The 19186-nt window shown below is 52.6% G+C and overlaps 1 protein-coding gene across 1 annotated transcript in view; it reads left to right on the top strand.

The window, feature by feature from the left end:
* The window catches only part of Cdh23 (cadherin related 23), a 382909-nt gene that overhangs the window by 141660 nt on the left and 222063 nt on the right, over nt 1–19186 (top strand). The window contains exons 7-9 of the mRNA XM_037199816.1: nt 7813–8007; nt 10433–10561; nt 17662–17740. Coding sequence (XP_037055711.1) covers nt 7813–8007; nt 10433–10561; nt 17662–17740 — 403 coding nt within the window. The remainder of the gene's footprint in view (nt 1–7812; nt 8008–10432; nt 10562–17661; nt 17741–19186) is intronic.

The following is a 19186-nucleotide window of genomic DNA, read 5'->3' as shown; positions in this document are numbered from 1 at the left end:
TCAAGTTGAGGTAGGACCCAGCTCCTCCCCCTGTATCAAGGCTGGGCGAGGTAATCCAGCATGAGGAACAGGTTCCCAAAAGCCAGCTAAGGGCCAGGGACAGGTCCTGATCTCATCGCTAGGAACCTTACAAACAGACTAAGAGACACAACTGTTGCACATGTGCAGAGGACCTAGGTCCCATGCAGGCTCCCTAACTGTTGGTCCAGAGTGCATGTGCTCCCACAAGCTCAGGTCAGCTGACTCGGTGGGCTCCTCCGTCATAACCTTGACCCCCCCTGGCTCATACAATTCCTCCTCCCTTTCTTCAAGAGGACTCCCAGAGCTCAGCCCAGTGCTTGACTGAGGATCTCTGGATCTGCTTCCATCAGCTACGGGGTGAAGGGGCCAATTCTGGGTTAGGGAGAAACCTGGTGCCAGGGAAACTCCCAGGAATCCACAAGGATGACCCCAGCTAAGACTCCTAGCAATAGTGGAGAGCATCTACTGTAATCAGATTGGTGACTACCCTAATTGTCATCAAAGAGTTGTATACATTTTCTGGGAAGATCTGACCATGCAGGATGCCATCCCAGGGAACAGTCTTCCAGCAGCCTCAGGTTATACACATACTACCCCCCTGAGAAGAGAGAGCATGAAATGAGTTCTCCTAGGTTCCCTCATAGGGATGGACCACAGATCTACACATGTAGGTTTGTGCCTGCATAAGAGTGCCCTGTCTTGACCATAATGGGACCCCAGAGAGCTCCAGAGAGACCAGGTACACACCTGTCCTACTCCTTCATGATCCTCCGATCGGCCATTTCCACCTGCCCTTCCTGATGTCCAGACTTCTGATCTATATGAGCCAGGACCCCAGTGCGTGTCCTACAGACCCTATTGTCCTATATGTCCTATAGACCCTATTCCTCCCCCTCCATGGTCCCAACAGGTGACAATAGGAATGTCACAAAGACCTCTGAAAGTGACACCCTGCCAAGGCATCCACGGGACCCCAAAACACAGATGCTTCCCTGGCCCTGAGACCCCAACAACCATTCTCCCTGTTGTACTAGGGCTGAGCCCCTCATTGTCTGAGAAAGTGCTGGGAATTGGAGGTACCCTGTTGCTTCTGAAATTCCTTCACCAGTCCATCAGTCCTGTCTCTAACCTAGACCAGCCTTCACCCAGGCTGCATCCCCAGCTAACCTCTCTCCTCTCCTCCACCTTACCCTGGGATGGCTCTAAGCAGCTCACACGTGCTCCAGAAGGGTCTTTTCCGAACTCAGATCCACCAAGCCACCTGCACCTTGTCAGAACTCCATCTGTCAGGAATTTATTACTAATGCATTTTCTAACAGGCTCTATAATAAGATATTAAAGACTGTAGCTGCATCTAGCAAGCATTCCATAAATATTAATAATGCCTTTAGAGATAGCACCTAAGCAGAGATGGTTGCGGGTTTGTCTAGATTTGGTCAAGGGTACAGAATTCACCTAGTCGGGGAGGGTTCCCATGATCGTGAGGGGTGTGAGCTGTGAGCCTTCTTTTCTTTCCCCACTTATCTTTCTGTCCTTTAAAAAAAATTTTTTTGTCTTGGTTTTTTTTTTTTTTTTTTGAGACAGAGTCTCACATAGCCCAGGCTGGTCTTGAACTTCTGATTCCTCTGCCTCGACCTCCCCAGTACCTAGATTACTGGTGTGCACCTCCACAGATGGATGTACGCAGAGCTGGGGATTGAACCCGGGGCTCTGTGCATGCTAGGCAAGCACTTCTGCTAAGTGAGATATATATATATATATATATATATATATATATATATATATATATATATATATATATAGAGAGAGAGAGAGAGAGAGAGAGTCATCTATTTTCTTACTTCATTCCCTTTGTTTACAACTTTCCCTTCACAGTGTCTCCTTGTCTTCTTGATTTCTGTCCCAACAACTGTGCCCCTGGCTCCTCCAATACACTCCTCCCCTCTGATTCCCCTTTCCCTTTGAACCCCATCTCTGTCCTCTTCCTTGTCCCCACCCCATTTCTCTTTGTGTCTGTTTGTCCTTCTCTCTCGTCATTCTCTCCTCTCCTTTTCTCCAACCTTCCACCCATTGTCTCCCCCTCCCTCTCCCCTCACTCCCTGGCAGTGCACAGCCCCCCCCCACTCTACTCTGTTCCAGTGAGCACCCTAAGCCACCCCCCAGAGAAGCCTGGAGTAGAACGTAGCTCACCCTGCATGGGAGAAGCAAGCCATTCATCATTATTATTAACGAACAAGATCCTGAGCACGGCAGAACTTTCCCAGAGTCTATTCCCCTGTCACCCCAAGGAGTTGCAACAAGATTTATTCGTCTCAGAATTGCACAGGGTGGCCCATTTACAGCGGGCCCATCGCAAGTGATGTGGAGCTTAAAATGGGGGCTGGAGGAGGCAGAGGCCTGCCCTGCCTGTGACCTATGTGGTATGGGCCACTTGCTGAAAGGGGCAGCCTGAGGAGGCTTGGAAGGGACAAGGGCTATAGAAGCATCACTCCAGGTTGGCTGCGACAAGTGCATGATCAGGCTGTTTCTTGCTCACTCCGTCACCTGCCACAGCCGTGTGAATCATCGCAGAGATCTGCGTAGATCTGCACGTTCAAAGGCGTGTCCGGGGACAGTTAACAAGAAGCTGGAGCCATTGCCTCTGAGGTGCGGCCCCGGAGCTGTGGCCGGGAGCCATGGCCTGGTGCTTGGATGTCTGTGCTGACTGTGGGCACTAAAGGGGAAGAATACCCCCCAGCAGAAGTGGAAGAGCCTGTGATAGTGTCTGGGAATAAAGAGCCCTAGCATGTGTTCGAGGCATATTCTAGGGGTGCCAGAGCTATGATCCATAAAGCAAGAAGGCGCCAGAAACACCTCACAAGTCAGGTCCCACACTCCGCAGCCAAAAGGGTGTGTGAGGACCAGTATGGGGAGGACCCAGGGAGCCTCACCTCCTCCCTTCCCTAGATGGATGTTCCCCTCCCTGCCCAGGGGCCTGTCCCAATGCCCATCCAACCCCTAATCGGATGGCAAAGATCTTTCTATTGCGATTCCCTTAGCAAATGGATTTAATTTCCAAGACCCCATCTGAATGGCCTGTGCAGGTCAGGAGGTTACTCCTGCACCAATCAAATACATCCTGGGTCTGACATTGCTTGGCATGTGGACCTGGCTTCATCTCTTGAGCAGAGCTGAGGGAGGAGGGTGGGTGCCGAGGCACATTGGCTTCTGGGGGGGGGGGCATTGAGAAGAGCCTGTGTAAGAGCTAGAGCACTTGATTTGTAGATACCCATCAGGAGCCGAGGGGAGACTGGGTTCACCCATTAGGGGCCATGGCTCAACTGGAACAGTATGTAATACCACTCAGGGCTCACTTCTCCCATCTGTGAAATGAGGGGTCTGGCTCGATCATCCTGAAGCCCCTACATCCAGAATGGTTCATAGTCAGAACTGGCCTTTTGGTTTAAGGATGTCCCTGGCCTCAGATTACCCCTCATCTTAGGCCCAATTCTCTCCTCCTCTTACAGGCTCTGCACCCCACCGCAGGGTCTTCTAGGGCTCTTTCTCAGTCACATTTTTGCAGAAACCAATACATGGACAGGCTTTCTACTTGAATTAAAAAGAAATACTACATTTATTTACCTGTTTACACACACACACACGCACACACGCACGCACGCACGCGCACACACACACTCACACATGACCACTTGTAGGAGTTAGCTTTCTCCTTCTACCATGTGAGTCCCAGGAACCAAACTCAAGTCATTAGGTGTGGCAATGACTTTACTCACTGAGCCATCCCCGAGGTGCCTGTCCAAGTTCAAGGTGAAGAAATTCATTCATAGGCTTTCCTCCTTTTAAGTGGGGGCTCATCTCCCCCTGCCTGTGACACCATTTCACTGCTAGAATGGCACTATTGGGCAGTGACCATTTTTTGGGTGTTTCTGCATGTTGCCATGCACTTGGTCTAGTACGATGCACATCCTATTATTCACACCTCATCCCGTGTAATTCTTTTTCACATCATCCCTGAGAGGCTGTGCCATTAACAGTTCCATTTTACCCTTGAGGACATAGAAGTCAAAAGGGGTTAAACAGTTGATATGGAAGGTCTCCTGGTAGAAGAAAGATCTAGATCCAGAATTTGGGGGTCTGACTCAAGGTTCATGCTCTGAGCCTCCAGAGTCCACTGTCTACAGGGACCAGATGCGCCTGGCCCCTGAGAATCTGCTTGTGCTGAGACTGCAGGCCTGTGTAGACATCTGTGCATCCCATGGAGCAGCAGCTGGTGCTGGAGAAACTCCAGTGCATGAGCTGAGCCTTGGTGGAGCATGGTGCCCAGGGCCCAAATTACAGGAAGTCAGCACTCTTTTCTCTCCAATGTCTGTCCCTTCTAAGTTTATGAAGGGCTCTTTGCCAGGGTCATCTAAAACCTATCCTATGTTATGCAGAAATTAAATCGGTGCTCGCTGTATGAGACACTGTGCCCAATTCCCTTCTCCAGTGTTCTGTGGGCCTCACTCTTACCTCCAGAGATCTGATGTTCAGAGAGTCTAAGAGACTTTGTCCTAGACCATGAAGCATGAACAGGTGAAACATCCTCATCCCTCTGAGATAGGGCCTCGGATGATGTCTGGTTGGGGGCGGGCATATTGCTGAGCTGAGCTATGTGCCGCATGAGGCTGGTGTCTCTACAATGTGTCTGGGCATGTGTGTGTGTGCTTTAGAGGGGAGTGGGTAGGGAGTGGAACTGTGGGCTGAGGGAGCATCATGGTGGAGGCTGTCTTCATGGAGCCCTGCACCAGGGGAGCTCCATCTTCCAGCTAGAGATTTGCAGGTGGCTGTGACCATCAGTGTCCCCCAGGAAAGAGATCATCTTAGCTCCAATGGAAGCATGTCTGTGAAATGCCCACTTTCAAGAGGGTAGTGCGTTAGTCACCTTCAAGGGATGCGACAAAGTACCCAAAGAAATCATTTTAAGAAGGCTGGAGAGATGTATCCTGCATATGCTTGAGGACTGAGTCTGAGTCCCAGAAACAAACAAAAAAAGTAAAAACAAAAGCCAACAAAACAACTGTGGCAGCTTGTGGCTCTAATCCCAGGGCCAGGGAGGACGGAGGCAGGAGGATCCCCAGGCTTCACGAGCCAGCCAGTCGAGCTGAAACTGTCAGCTCCAGGTTCGGAGAGGGATCCAATCTCAAAAAATAGAGTGACTGAGGAAGACACTAGTACCAACCTCTGCATGCACACATGCATACACACCCACACTCATGGGCATGCATCTGAACATGACCACACAGGCAGACATATATGCACATAAAGAGAGAGAAAAAAAGAAACTGACTTAAAAGAAGGCACGGTTTGTTGGGGTGCACAACCTGAGAGGTCTCTGCCCATAGTTGCTTGGTTCTATTGCCCTGGGCCTGTAGTGATGTAGAAGAATATCACGGTGGGAGGTATGGGATTGAGCAAGGAGCTCACTTCATGGCGATCAAGAATCAGGGAGAAGGGGAGGGGGAGAGGAGGCAGTACCTAACTTCCCCCCCCCACTGGGCCCCACCTCCTAGAGGCTCTGCTGCCTCCCAGTAGCACCTCAGGCTGGGGAACCAGCCTTCCACATAGGATCTTTGAGGGATGTGGAGGATCCAAGCAGAGGTGGAAGAAGATAAGACAGTTGAAGCACCATGGGCTGGGCATGGAGGGATGTACCTCCTACTGCAAGGGCTCATGGGAGGAGTGGGGTCTTACAATCAGGTTTTCCCCCTCCCGCTGAGCTCCTGCTAGCCCTACCCCCACTCCCAATTGGTAGAGTCCATCAGGAAGCCAGCAAGCAAGGGAGTTGAGGTCTGAGTTTGGGGGCGGGGTACAGACCAGGCTACCCTATGGTGCAGAGGCAGGGGAAGCAGACAGGGAATGCCCAGGATGGTGCTTTTTAATGCTGACTGTGCTTCTTGGAACCTGCCCTTAGGTGGCCCTGTCTGTACAGTTGGAGTAGGTGATCTGATGGGACAATCATAACTTCTACCTTTCTGGACACTTAGATGCTAGAAAGTTGACATTAGTGAGCTGTGAGTCTGCTCTCTTCACGCTAACCCGATAAGATGGCCTTAACTGTAGCATTAAGAAAGGGAATTAAGGAACAGAGAGCTGAAGTGACGAACTCAGAGACACACAGTGAGGCTGGAATGCCATCCAGTGTTCTGGCCATATGACAGAAACCCTAGGACCTGTCCACTCTGCCCCCGACAGACTAGCTTCCCTTTGAAGAGAAAGAACATGTTTCCCAGGAAGCCACAGTGGAGACCGCAGACCTGGTGGAGGAAAAGCTCATTCAGAGGCCCCGAGGTGTGAGGGAACTGCTGGGTCGGAGCCGTATAAATGGCTCCATGCAACTAGGAAATAATGCATGAAGGGCAATCCAGGGCCAGTCTGTGTAGGATGTTCTGTGCCAAGGGTACTGGGGAGCCACAAATGGTGAACAGGAGAGGGGCTTCCCACTGCCAGTCTCCTGTTCCCGTCAACAGAGTGTTGGGAGGACATCCCATCAACCCCATACTTGGTGGTCAATGGAGGAGCATTGACCAGCTCAGAGAGGACCACAGCAACTCAGTAGCTGTGGAGCCCTGGTTGACCTGAAAAAGCCAATGCCATGGTTGTAGGGCAGCCTTTGGTGTAGGGGTTGAGATCATGTGCTTGGAATCAGCAGCACTTGAACCCAAGGCCTTGCTCACCCACCTCCTCTCTGTGTGGTTTGGGCCAGTTGCCCAATAACTGAGGTACAGCAAGCAGCTATATAACTGGTTGGTTTTGCTTTTCCCTTTCTGCAAAGAGCCTCTTCTGAGTGTCCAATGCGTCCAGAGCTTTCTATAGTGTAGAGAAATACATCCAGCCAGTGACAAGCAGGCGCTGTGGAGATGGGGGTAAACAGGGGCAGGTGGTATAGCAGACTTTCAGAATATAACTACTTAGTGCTGCCGAGATCTTACCATGTACTCACGGGGCTGCTCACTGACTAGTCTGTGTGCCAGACACCATCCGAGGCCTGTGGAACTGCAGGCTGAGGGAGGGTGAGAACTGCCCAAGGCATACAGACCAGGGTGGTAAGTTACAGGGCACAGCATATCAACAGTGACGGTATACAGCCTTCCTGAGGAATGTGGAAGCCCCATCCCAGCCTCATGAGGAAGTAGCCTTAACCAGCCACCCTGAGCCAGAAAAGGACAGGGGCTTATGTGAATGATAGAACAGAAAAGTCGCAACATCCTGGACGGCTCCTCAGAGGTGGAAACAGTTGGGCAACCTATAGACACTCAGTTGACAAGCTGACAAGACTCAGGGGTGACAGGGGATGCCCCTCCCCCCTTAGAGCCCCCAAGGCCCTCGTTGCCTAAACCCAGGTACATACCTCCCACTCTTGCCCTTGACAGGTCCCCTCAGGCAGGATCCTAGTCACCCTCCAGGGCAATCTGCTGCAGCTTGGGCAGCCAAGGGGCACCGGACAAAGGAAGCGAATCCACCAAGAAATGGGTTTGGGGACCAAAAGGCCCCTCTTCCAGGACTCTGGGATAAGCAGGCCGTCTTTGGAGCCAGTGCTCTTACAGCCTCCAGGAGGCCATCAAAAAGGGGAAAAAGAAATCATGCATTTTACATTCCTCCAAACCCGCTTAGAATGGAAATGACAGGCCGGGCGCGGTTGGCTGCAGGGGCGCGGTTAATGGCCTTCCGCGGGGCGGAGGAATGGCGGCTGGCGGAAGCAGCTGCTTCTGGTGAAGCGAAGCTCATCCTCCTGTTTACTTTGCTCTCGCCCAGAACACGCCGGTGGGGACACCCATCTTCATCGTCAACGCCACCGATCCCGACCTGGGCGCGGGGGGCAGCGTCCTCTACTCCTTCCAGCCCCCGTCTCCGTTCTTTGCCATCGACAGTGCCCGAGGTATCGTCACTGTGACCCGGGAGCTGGACTATGAGGTCACGCAGGCGTACCAGCTCACAGTCAACGCCACGGTGAGTCACTGCCCTGGGCCTCCAGTGCCCACCGTCTGCTGCTTCTCGTCTAGCAGGAAACAGGATATTCCAAGGAGACTTACTTGGTTTAGCTCCATGCCCCTTGATGATTGACAATAAAGAATCTGGTGTTGGTGACAGTCGTGAACAGGTGGTATCGGTGTGTGTCTCTGGCATTGTTCTTAGCGCCCACACAGACTTTCCATTATGAACCTTCAAATAGCCCTACTTCCTGAGTATTGTTGAGATGCCCATTTACAGATACCGACAAGAAGACTGAGGCATAGGGGCAATTTCGTGGTTTACCCAAGTCACCCATGAGCAAACCTGCATAGCTCACACTGGCAACCTCCTTAGGGCAGTCAGTGCAGGCAGCCAGGTGCCTCTGGGGCACAGATCAGGGTTATCAACACAGATGTGCCTTGACACCCAACAAGCAAGGGCAGAGCTGTCCAGACCTCTGACCAAAGCTTCCCCGCTAGGGAGTGCCCACAATGCCAAGCCTCCTGTCCAGCCCCAGGGAATTGCAAGATGAGTCAGTTCAGGACAGGGGAGGAGAATTTAGCCCATTTTGTGGATGACAACATTGAGACTCCCACAGTTAATTAACAGAGGGGAAATGGGAATCCAAAGCCAGGTTGTCTGACTTCTAGGGCTTGGTCTCTGGCTGCCATGCCCCATGGCCTAGAGTCTGTGAGACCCCAGCATGCACCTGGGCCTTTGATGCTAGCTGTTGTGAGGGGCTGAGGGCTAAGCCAGCCATGCCTTAAGCAGGGTTCTAGCCCCGGGTCCCCTCATTCCAGCAGCCGCCTGGGAGCACAGATGCAAAGCTAGAAATAACCCCACACCCTCTTGTCCTTCAGATCTGTTTGCAGAGCTCAGGCTAAAAGCAAAGAAGTCATAGAACTTTCTTCCTCCATGGTCTACTGGCCTGGCCCACAGCACCAAGTCTTGGCCCCCTACTGCTATAGAGAGGGCACACAGCCCGGAGCCCCGACTGATGCAGAGAGGTCACCTGCCCCTGGCCCTGTGCAGCTGTACCACATGACTACAGGATAGACAGCCAACCCCAGGCCCCACATGGCAGCCGACATCTCATTTCCCTGGATCTGGCCTGGGTTGAGGTTTGAAAGATGGAACTTTTCCCTCAGGCTTGGCCCAGACCTGGAGAGGCCTCCAGAGCCAGGAAAAGCCAACTTCTTGCCTGATTCTCTGGGAGATCCCTGCTGAGAATTCCTATTTTCTCTTCTAGTTGCCTATTAGTTTCTTAGGAAAAGACCTGAATAAAAAATAAAATAAAATGGACTTGGGAGTGGAGGGGACTTGTAAATCTGGGATCCCCTTTCTGGGTACACCCACTAGCAACTTCTACATCCCCTTCCCCCACATCCCGTGCACACACCTGGGCCCAGAAGCATGCAGGTGCCTGCTCCCTTTCCCTGTGAATCTGTCTTATGGGATAATCTCTACCCAGCACACAAATGGCCTTGGGATACAGGATTAGACCAGAGCTGGGCACAAGCAGGACCGTGGGTGGCCAGGTCCATCCAGAGGCCAAGTTTGTGCTGGGATGGTAAATACAGCAAGATTGATAGCAATCTACCAACAGTCAGGCCCTGAGCTGGGTCAAGACTTCTCAGATGATAGCCTCCCACTTAATCCCCGGAGAAGTTGCTACCAGGAGTTCTGGGGGCTGGTGAGTAGCCATTGGCTACTGGACGCTTCCCCAACATGGGTGGTTCTTGCTAGCTGGATGTACTAGGCTGTTACACAGACCTCCGTCTCCTGAACATTTAGGGTCTTAGAACAGAGGCTTTGGGGTTCCTTTCTTAGTGGGCTTCATAGGACCAGGTCTCTCTGAGTATAACAGCTTAATATTGTCTGCCCTGTCCCAGGGGGCGTGCATGACCTTCCTGACCTCTCTCAGCACTGCCTCCAGGAGGCCCCCAGATGGTACGGGCCCTGGAGCTCCCCCTGCTGGTATGACTGGAAAAGTCACCTCCTGGCAAATGCCTAGCTGAGTCACAGAGGAACTGCCCTCCGTCCTGGGATGGGGGCCAGTGGCCCTGGATGAACATGATAAAGGTGCTAAGAACAGCATTATTCCTATCCAAGCCAGTGGTCCCATCCTCTGACATTCAGGAGAACTAGTCCTAGGCCAAGGCCCTGGGGCCAACAGATCAACCTCAGCCCCAGCCCCTGATGTAACACCACCCTCTCTCCAGGCTGTCCTGTTTCCATTTTCTTGAATTCCTCAAGTACCATCAAAGAGCCTTCATGCTCTTGAGCCTCCCTGTAGGATGTAAGAGTTCATGTGTGTATTTGTAAACACAGGGATCACACAGCCCTGCCCTAGGCATGTGTGGTCACAGCATCCTTCTAACCCAACACTGTGTACACTCACTCTCTGTGTGTGTCCTTCAAGGATCAAGACAAAACCAGACCTCTGTCTACACTGGCCAACCTGGCCATCATCATCACGGATGTGCAAGACATGGACCCCATCTTCATCAACCTGCCCTACAGCACCAACATCTATGAGCATTCTCCTCCGGTAAGTCCTGCCCGCAACCCCAATGATGGCCATTGCCTGCCTGTAGTCCCTGTGAGGGACAGTGGACACCCCAGGCACTCTTCCCATCCCACTGTCTTCCACCTCTCTCATACTCCCTGGGGCAAAGAGCTAAGTATGGTTGACCGTGGGGGAACTGTAATTCAGAAAGACTCAGGAGCAGTATACAGGTGCCTGCGAGCACTCCAGCCTGTGAGGGGGATGGATGTGGATCTAGGCTCAGCCAGACATCCATGGTGCTTAGTCATGTTCTCCACAGCCCTGCTGCCCCTGTTGGCCACCAGCACAAAGACACAGCTTCCTTCTGTTTGTGAGGCTTCTCTCTCAGGCCCCAAGTGTCCTGTAGAGCTCCTGGAACCATCTGCCCTCCCTAATAACTCCTTCTTTAGGGCCTCTCAAGTTCAGGTTTCAGGGGAGATGTCTGATTTTGTATTTATGTCACAGGCCTATCGTATGGTTCCCCCGGGACTATACAGCTCTCCCTGACCCAGGGAGCTGTGACTGGGGAAAGGTCTCAGAGGACAGAAATAGGCCATGGCACACTCCACAAGGGCCTGGCTGGGACCCTGGCTAAAGTATGGGTGATTGTCACTGCCTGGTAGCTACCTCACTCTTAATGCAGACTGGAATGGATGCCTGTTATGGGCTGATGAAGGAGAGCGGGGTGCACTCCCAATCAGACATTTCAACTTGCAGCTTGGGGGAGTGTTTGTGAAAAGAACAGAAGGGCTTAGCTCAGAGGAAAAGTGGGGGACCCCTGGAGGCTGGAGATGTTCAGAGCCTCACCCGGCCCCATGCACTACTCAAAGCCTCAAACATGGGCAGAGGTGGGTATGGACAGAGTCCTAGGCCAGCGCAGCCAGGGAAGCCTGGCCCTGTTTGGGTACCATGGTTGTTCTGACTACAGACATCCCCGGCACCAAAGGTATGGATCTGGCATTTGGTCACTTGCTTTGGTGGCCAGATATGGAATGAAGGGTCTCACAAGCAAGATGCTTATCCTCTTGCTACTCTGGGTATCTGAAGCTGCTTGGAGAACAGACAGAGTCATCTCAGGCTCGCTACTCCCTTCCTTGGCATTCTAAGCACACCAGGTCCCCAGCTTTTAAAGTCCAGGCTGCATGTGCTCAGTCCACCCGAATCCAGGGACTTCCCCTTCCTTTCTGTGCCAACCCCAGCTTTGCCAGGCCTGCCTCTCAGGCTTAGGCCAGACCTGACTGCCATCTTCAGACAATTACAGGCCTGCCACCTGTCTCCAGCTCTGGGCTTCTCCTTCTGAGTGTTCAGAGCTTGAAAGCGACTTGGCTAGCATCTGTTGCCACGCTTGCCCAGTATCATGGTTCAGCAGCAACAGTCTTTGATGGGCTTGGTGTAGTGGGGTTAGAGAGGCATCTATGGAATGAATGAATGAGTGAATGAATGAACACAGGCTCTGGTCTTGCCACTCAGCTCACCCTTGTGCTTGCTCTCATCACTAACCCAGAGACCACCTGACCTTCAGTCTCCAGCTCTCTTCCTGGCTTGTCTCCACTAGTCTCAGAGTCAGGCACCCCTCTCCACTGCAGTACAACCAACGTCTAAGCTACGTAACTTATCGGTCAATCCCATCTCTTCTGTAAGGTTCACATAGGAACGTAGGCTGAGTAATCTAAACACCCTGCCTCTAGAACATCGCCTCGGGATCCTCTTGGGTCTTCCAGTACACTGTGTTCAAGAGAGAGTGCGGGGAAAGATACTTAAAGCCAACTTGATTGGTACGCACTGGCTGGGTCACCGGAGAACCTTGAGAAGCCCCCACGCTGCTGTCTACACGTACCCTGGGAAATGGGGAAGGGTTCCTGAAGGAACCCATCCTCACAGACATCCAACTGTGGTGGCCGGTGACTCAGTGGGTCCGTTAGCCACTGCTTCGTGAGATAGTCACAAGACCGTGTCTTTGACCCATGGCGATGCCTTCATAACTCACACAGGTCTTCATGTCAGTTGTCAGTTTTCCTCTGTCCCTCCATGCACTCATTCACTCCTTTAGCCTCATCCCCATCTCCCAGGTATTTATTAGGTGTCCTGTATGTAGGGCCCTGGGCTAAGTAAGCTACGCCATTCTTTTCTAGAGGATTCCGTGGAACAGACCAGATGTGTGTCTTCCCTCACACCCACTCTCCCCATGCCCCTCTGCTGCTTATCATGTGATTTGTCTTCTTTGTCTCAGAGATCTTAGAATTCCTTTTTTTGTGCTTCTGTGGCCCACTGTCTGCCAGTTCCCGGGGAGCTGCTGCACCCATGCTCTGGGGGCATGGTACACACTTTTACAAGGGTTATGGCCCAAATGAAGAAGACAGATCGAGCTTTGAGTTGGGTTCCAGCCTCTTCTGGGCATTGACCAGCCCCATAGCCTCTGTGTGGATCTGCTTCTCTTAGTCCCTCACTGGAAAAGGGATCCCCACTTTCCCATCCCCTGCAGCCTTTCTCCTTCAAGCCAGTTCGCACAGGCTCCAGGCCCAATGTCTCCAGGCTGCTAACCAGTTTCTAAGCCTCGATCTGGATCTCCATGTCCCTTTAGTGTGATGCGCTGATTTCAACACAGTCATTACTTAGCTGGGCCAGGGCTCAGATGCAGCATGGCCTGTTCAGAATCCCAGGCTGGAGGACCCAGGCATTCCTCACGCCCAGCCCTGTGTCTGCTACTCCCAGGGGCCCTGTCAAGACCCTGCCCCACCCTCCCGGCTCCCCCTCTTTATCTGCGGTTCCCAGCATGTATGTCTCTGTCTATCAGTGTATCAGGCTAGCAAGCTTCATCTAAAGTGTATATATTACCTAATAAAATCCTTCTTATTTGGGATTATTGCATCAAATTTTAATTTCCTCACTCGAACAGCAGCATGTCGGCCTGCCCGTCAGTGAGGGGCCGACAGAAGGTGAAAAGAGCGGATAGGCCGCACAAATTACTGCCGGTGATGCCTATCAGCCCTTTGACTGGAATTGACTGGAATTAAGGACTGAGAAATAGGATTTTCTGCCTCAGAATCTGCTGTGGCAGCTCTCGTCGGAAGTCTCCAGCAGTCCCCGCCAGCCAGCCCCCACCCCAGTAACTCCCCCGCGCCCCCCCCCCCGCCTCCAAAGCAAACTGCATGTCACCTTTCAAGTCTTTAATAGTGTCAGAGAAATGGGGGCGGGGTGTCCCGGCTAAGCTTACAGAGAATGAGATTGGTAGTGGGGTCTCTGAGGCCCAGCACAGTCTAGTCTGGTCCCTGCAGCAGCCACTTCCCTGGGGACAGACCACAGAGGGCTGAGACATGGCCCCCTTCTAGTGAAGTCCCAGCCCATGCCCCACTTCCTGCCCGCCAGGCAGAGTCCTGGCCCTCCGATCTCTTCTGGTAGCGGCTCATCCCAGGCTTAACCTTCCATTCCCCGGTTACCGACACTCTGCCTACCCACCACGCCTTGTGAGCTTAAGCAAATTCCTGAAAGCTCCAAGAATATGTCCTCCTTTGCGGGCTCAGGAGAACCTCTGCCTACCCATCATGCCTGGCCCATGGTTGGTACCCAGGAGATGCTCACTTAACTGGCTCTTCCTTGTGGGGTATCTATCAGCTGTTCAAATGTAGAGAAAACTCCTTAGCTCGAGAATGGAACTTATCGGCGTGGAATGCCAAGGGTCCAAACTAACTGAAATTGTTCAGAAATGTATGCACAGTCTGAGACAAGGCACCTGAGGGAGACCAGCTCCCACTTTTTCCCCCAGGGTACTCTTGAGGAGGGAGAAGTGAGAAATATTTAGATAGAAATATAGAGGGAGAGAGAGACAGAAACACAGGATAACCTCAGGAGGGCCTGGGTCAAAACCCACCAGCCCCTTCTTTCTCTTCTAAAGGGCTATTTATAGAAATGCCAAGAGGTGGAGTAAAAGACCTCCCCCCAGCACGGCAAAGTGCAGACCATCTCAAACACATGGTAACCACACACGTGGTCAATCCATCCCCCTAATGCAGCCCTGCTAGGTAAAGCAAGCTCAGATCTCACCAGGAAACCTCTGTGGGCTCCCACAGGCACCCAAGATTTCATCAAGTGTACACAGCAGCTCTCTAGAGCCAAATTTATAATGTCACTTATATCTCCCGTGTGTGTGTGTGTGTGTGTGTGTGTGTGTGTGTGTGTGTGTGTGTGTTCATATGTGTGGGTGTACATATCAGTTGCTGGACAGTGGAGCCTATTATACCCATTTTATAGATAGAAAAACAAGAGGTAGGAGATCCAAAGTTACAGGAGCTCAAACCCTTCACCGTCTCTCTGCTTCTCTTCTTGTCACGAGGAGTCAGGACCTAGCCAGCCTGTCATTTGTCACCTCTCAGAGTAGAGCCTTCCTTCCCAGAGGGTCACCTCCTCCTCACAACCTGAGTACCTGGGGGAGGGAAGAATCCCTCGGTGGGGCTTGTCTGCAGCCCTCTAGCTGGAGCAGGGTCTCCCACTCCCCCTCCTGGGTGTGCCCCCCAGGGGCCTCGCTTCCTACAGAGCCACAAGCTGTGGGTGGGGACTCATCCTTGGAGGCCCAGCCCTGTGCTGGCAGGCTCCACTTCCTCCCCATGCCTCTCGTCTTTGGAAATAAGTTGCAGTATATTGAAAATATAATCACTGAGACTCTGAAACAAGAGCCGTGGGCTCCCAAGAGCCCCCATACCTCCTTGTTAATTCCTTCTCATAACGTTCCCGGGCCTTCTGTCTGCACTTGTATTAAAAGCTCAGAGTTTTATTAAAAGTGGATTTATTTACCCAAAAAGAGATGAAACCCCAAACCTGATTGAGAACCTGGCAGAGCTTACTCGGCAGAGGCTTGGGTCCAACTTTGGCTGAGAGAGGGGCCCCTTGTCCTCATGTCCCACACAGCCTGTTCTGCTGAGTTCCCCCGCCCACCCAGAGGTACTCTGATCCCCACCTCAGGTATGAATGCCCATGGGGATGGCACCCACGGGGCTCTGAAGACCGAGGGGCTCTTGCGTCACAGACTTCTCTGGACAGGCCAGTATAGCTGCCTTACCCTGTTCCCTTGGAACCCAGCCCATCCTACCCAGGATAGGGCAAGGTATACATCTGTCCCTTAAGTGTATCATTTAGTACTGGAGCTCTAATGACCTCTGAGCTTAGTCACTCTGGTAGGTGGATCCCTGCTCTAGCAGTCCAGGGGCAGCTTAGGAACCCCCTTAAAGGATGCATGTGGCACCCACCCAGGCAGAATGGAGCTGTCCCCACATCTAGAAAGCCAGTTCTGGAAGGTGAAGCCTCAGGGTAGTTGTATACCCTTGGGACCTCCTGCTGGGGACAGACCAGATCTCCTCTGATGAATAGTGAGCCCCTACGTGGGCAAGTCCCCCAAAAGAGCCTCCAGTGAGATGATGGGAGAAGCTGTGTAGACCCTTCAAGCCTAGAGTTGGGCTTCCCTGTGGCCTCCAGGCACCCCGAGTCAGGAGTTCTCCATACTCCGTGAGAGGAAGCTTGGGAGGCAAGGTGACCGGTCTACCATGTGACTACCCCTTGGCCCCTGATCGGTCTAGAACACATGGCATCTCCAGGGACGGCTGGCGCATAGGCATTTCCAAATTCCACGGGTGCCAGTGCTTAGAATAGTTCCCGACACAGAGCAAGTGACATTCGGAAATGACATTAGCATTATTATAGCAGAACCCTGCTGCTACCTCAGTACCTGGTGGACGGGAACATTAGAGCCAGAGCATTTAACTGTGAGCCTGGCTTCCTGTTCACTCACTCCCTGCTCTGAGACCTCCAGGAGTCTCTCAGCTTTCTGCCTCTGGTTCTTCATCGGCAGAGAAGGGCCAGGTCTTAGGTTATTGGGCGGCTGGGGTACCTGAGTCCATTGGTCCAGCGTTTTCAGCACACCTCTGTGCCGAGGAAGGCGTGCTCTTCGGTGTGGCCACTTGGTTCCTCTCATAGCCTGTTTATCCAACTTCTTAACAAGGCCAGAGGATCCGACCAGAGCTCTTGCTCCCTGGGGGAGAGGACAAAGAAGGGACTGACCCTGCTTGCCATACGGCCTGGCCTCTTGGCGCATCCTGAGATATTCCCACATTCCCTCAGGGAGCTTGGAGGCACTCCATCTTCCGCACTCGAGGCTAAGGGAGGCTGGAAGGGCATCTGCAAAGAGCAGTGCTGTCTGGGGGAGGAGGTTGTGGCTCCTGCTGGGTCTCCACAGCTGGTCTGGGAGGACTCCAGAGGGATGTGCTTGCCCCCGAGGCACAGAACTGTTGTCAGAAGATGAGTGAGAAGCAGACAAGACCACAAGGGCCCTTTTTAGACTTAGAGGATACTTCCACCCACCCTACCCCCAAAAGATGGAGGCGGGGTCTGTCTGCTGTCCATTACCCAGAGAAAACTTCTAGGACGTGACCCTCAGGTATATAGGGTGGACAGGGACAGCTGATACATGCAATGGTGTGGTGTCGCCTAGAGAGGGGGAACGCAATCGCTCCTGGCAAAGGACAACTCAGGAATGGTGGTCATGGTGACCATGTCAGTTTCTTCCTTGGCTACATTTGTTTATTCATTCAGTGAACTGCCATCAACTGGTGGTTACTTACCAGCATCCCTTCCTAGAAGTGGACACAGCCAAGCCCTGGCCTGTGTTGTGCTTTCTCTCTGGGGCGCTTTCCCTTTCCTCCTAATTCCTCACAACCCATCCTAAATGCTGCCATCTGGACACGCCTTTCCAGGCTCCTCCAGGTGGACCAGGTGGATACCTACTCTTTCCTGTGCAGCTGTCCATCTCATCACGCCCAGATGTGTACAGCAGCTGTCTGTGCCTGTCCTTGACCCTTTGCTCTGTGAGAAGAAAGTCCACACCCCCTTTGCTGGCTCCCTCAGCTCCCAGTCCCTTGACTACCAGTGTTGTGAGGGACTAGAGGACAAGGCCACCGGAATCAGGAGCAATGTCACGTGGGACCTACTTCCTGGGCAAGCTTTGGAGTCGGGAGTTGGCCTGGGGAGGGATCTGAGAGTGCTAGGACAGCCACAGAGAAAGACAGCAGTCAGGGATCCAGGTGACTGAACTCAAGTTTCTCCTGTCTCCCAACCAGGGCACAACTGTTCGGGTGATCACTGCCGTGGACCAGGATAAAGGACGACCCCGGGGGATCGGCTACACGATTGTCTCAGGTAAGCCAAAGTCTGCACTATCTGTCACAGATCTCAAGAGTCGCTGCTGGCGGCTTAGGCTCAAAGAGCCACGGACTGCATGGAATGGTGTTTGAGACCTGCCTCTAGTTACAGTCCTTGCTAAGGAAAGGGACAAATATAAAAGGGAGGAACAGGGTTAAAAGGACGTGGTGTCTGGGGGGTGGGGCCTGGGAAGAGGAATGTGTGCTACTGTCCAAGGTCTGAAGCTGTGGGACTTCTGGGGCTTTGAGCCTGGAATGTGTTGACCCTTACCTAACCTCCTTCAGTGCACTGGGATTTCTCTTCTTATTTGGTGAAAGGGTGGCAATTTTTGCATCACTTTGGAACAAATAGAACTGCTCCTAACTGATTTCATGTCCTAGTCACACTTGTAGCCGACAGGCATTCAGCTGAGTAGCGCCGGGGAATCATCACAGGAGACACCTTGCCCTACCCCCCCCCAGCCCCCCCCCCTGGCCCCTCACCAATAGATCCTCTGGCCTTGAAGAATAGCCGCTGACTGAACTGATGGCTCCGAGCGAGGGGATACCCTGCTCATCCTGCCTTACCCAGAGACTGACCCATGGCAGCTCTGAGTCGCTCAGGGGCTAAGTTACCCCCACTCATAAACAATGGCTCTGTTCCTACACCATGCACATCTCCTCACAGTATCACAGGTCAGTGTGAGGTCTCTGAAGGATCATCCCCGTGTATCCAGGCAAGCCAGACAGATGAGGAGAAGGAAATCAGGCCACCCTAAGAAAAGAGAGTGACTCGGTCAGAGCATTTCCCAAAAGAGGGAAAGGCATGGGGATCAAGAAGGGAGATGGGCCGGGTGGTGGTAGCACACACCTTTAATCCCAGCACTCAGGAGGCAGAGGCAGGTGGATCTTTGTGAGTTCGAGGCCAGCCTGGTCTACAGAGCAAGATCTAGGAAAGGCACAAAGCTACACAGAGAAACCCTGTCTCGAAAAAGCAAACCAAAAAAAAGGGGGTGGGGTGGGGAGATGGGAAGCTCTCCTGAGCTGGCTTGTGTTGGCTGCGTGTTTATCTCACTTGCCATTCATATGTTGGGAACAGGAAGAGTACTCGCGTCGAGGTGGTTCATGGATCACATGACCTGCTCGTGTGATGCGCTTAGCTAAAGGGTGGAGAACACTTTGTAAGCATTTGTTACAATACTACCAGCAGCTGATGAGAGGTAGACGGCTGAAGTGGGAGGAGAGCCCCTCATGTCTCTAGGATCACAGGAGACCAAGAGTGTTGCAGGCCTCAGGCAACCTACAATTACTTACTCTTATTGTGCTATAAACCCAGAGAGCCCCAAAGCGGAGCAGATGTAGCCAGTGTGGGTTGAGCATCTGTAGGAATTGGTGCTTGCACCTCTGAATCCCTCTGATGCCTCCTACCAAGTCCTCATCCTGGTGTCCAGGACAGGATCCAGCC

The sequence above is a fragment of the Peromyscus leucopus genome, chromosome 16_21 (assembly GCF_004664715.2).
Source record: "Peromyscus leucopus breed LL Stock chromosome 16_21, UCI_PerLeu_2.1, whole genome shotgun sequence".
NCBI lineage: Eukaryota > Metazoa > Chordata > Mammalia > Rodentia > Cricetidae > Peromyscus > Peromyscus leucopus.
Note: the sequence above shows the minus strand (reverse complement) of the source record. Positions and strands in the feature narration are given on the sequence as shown.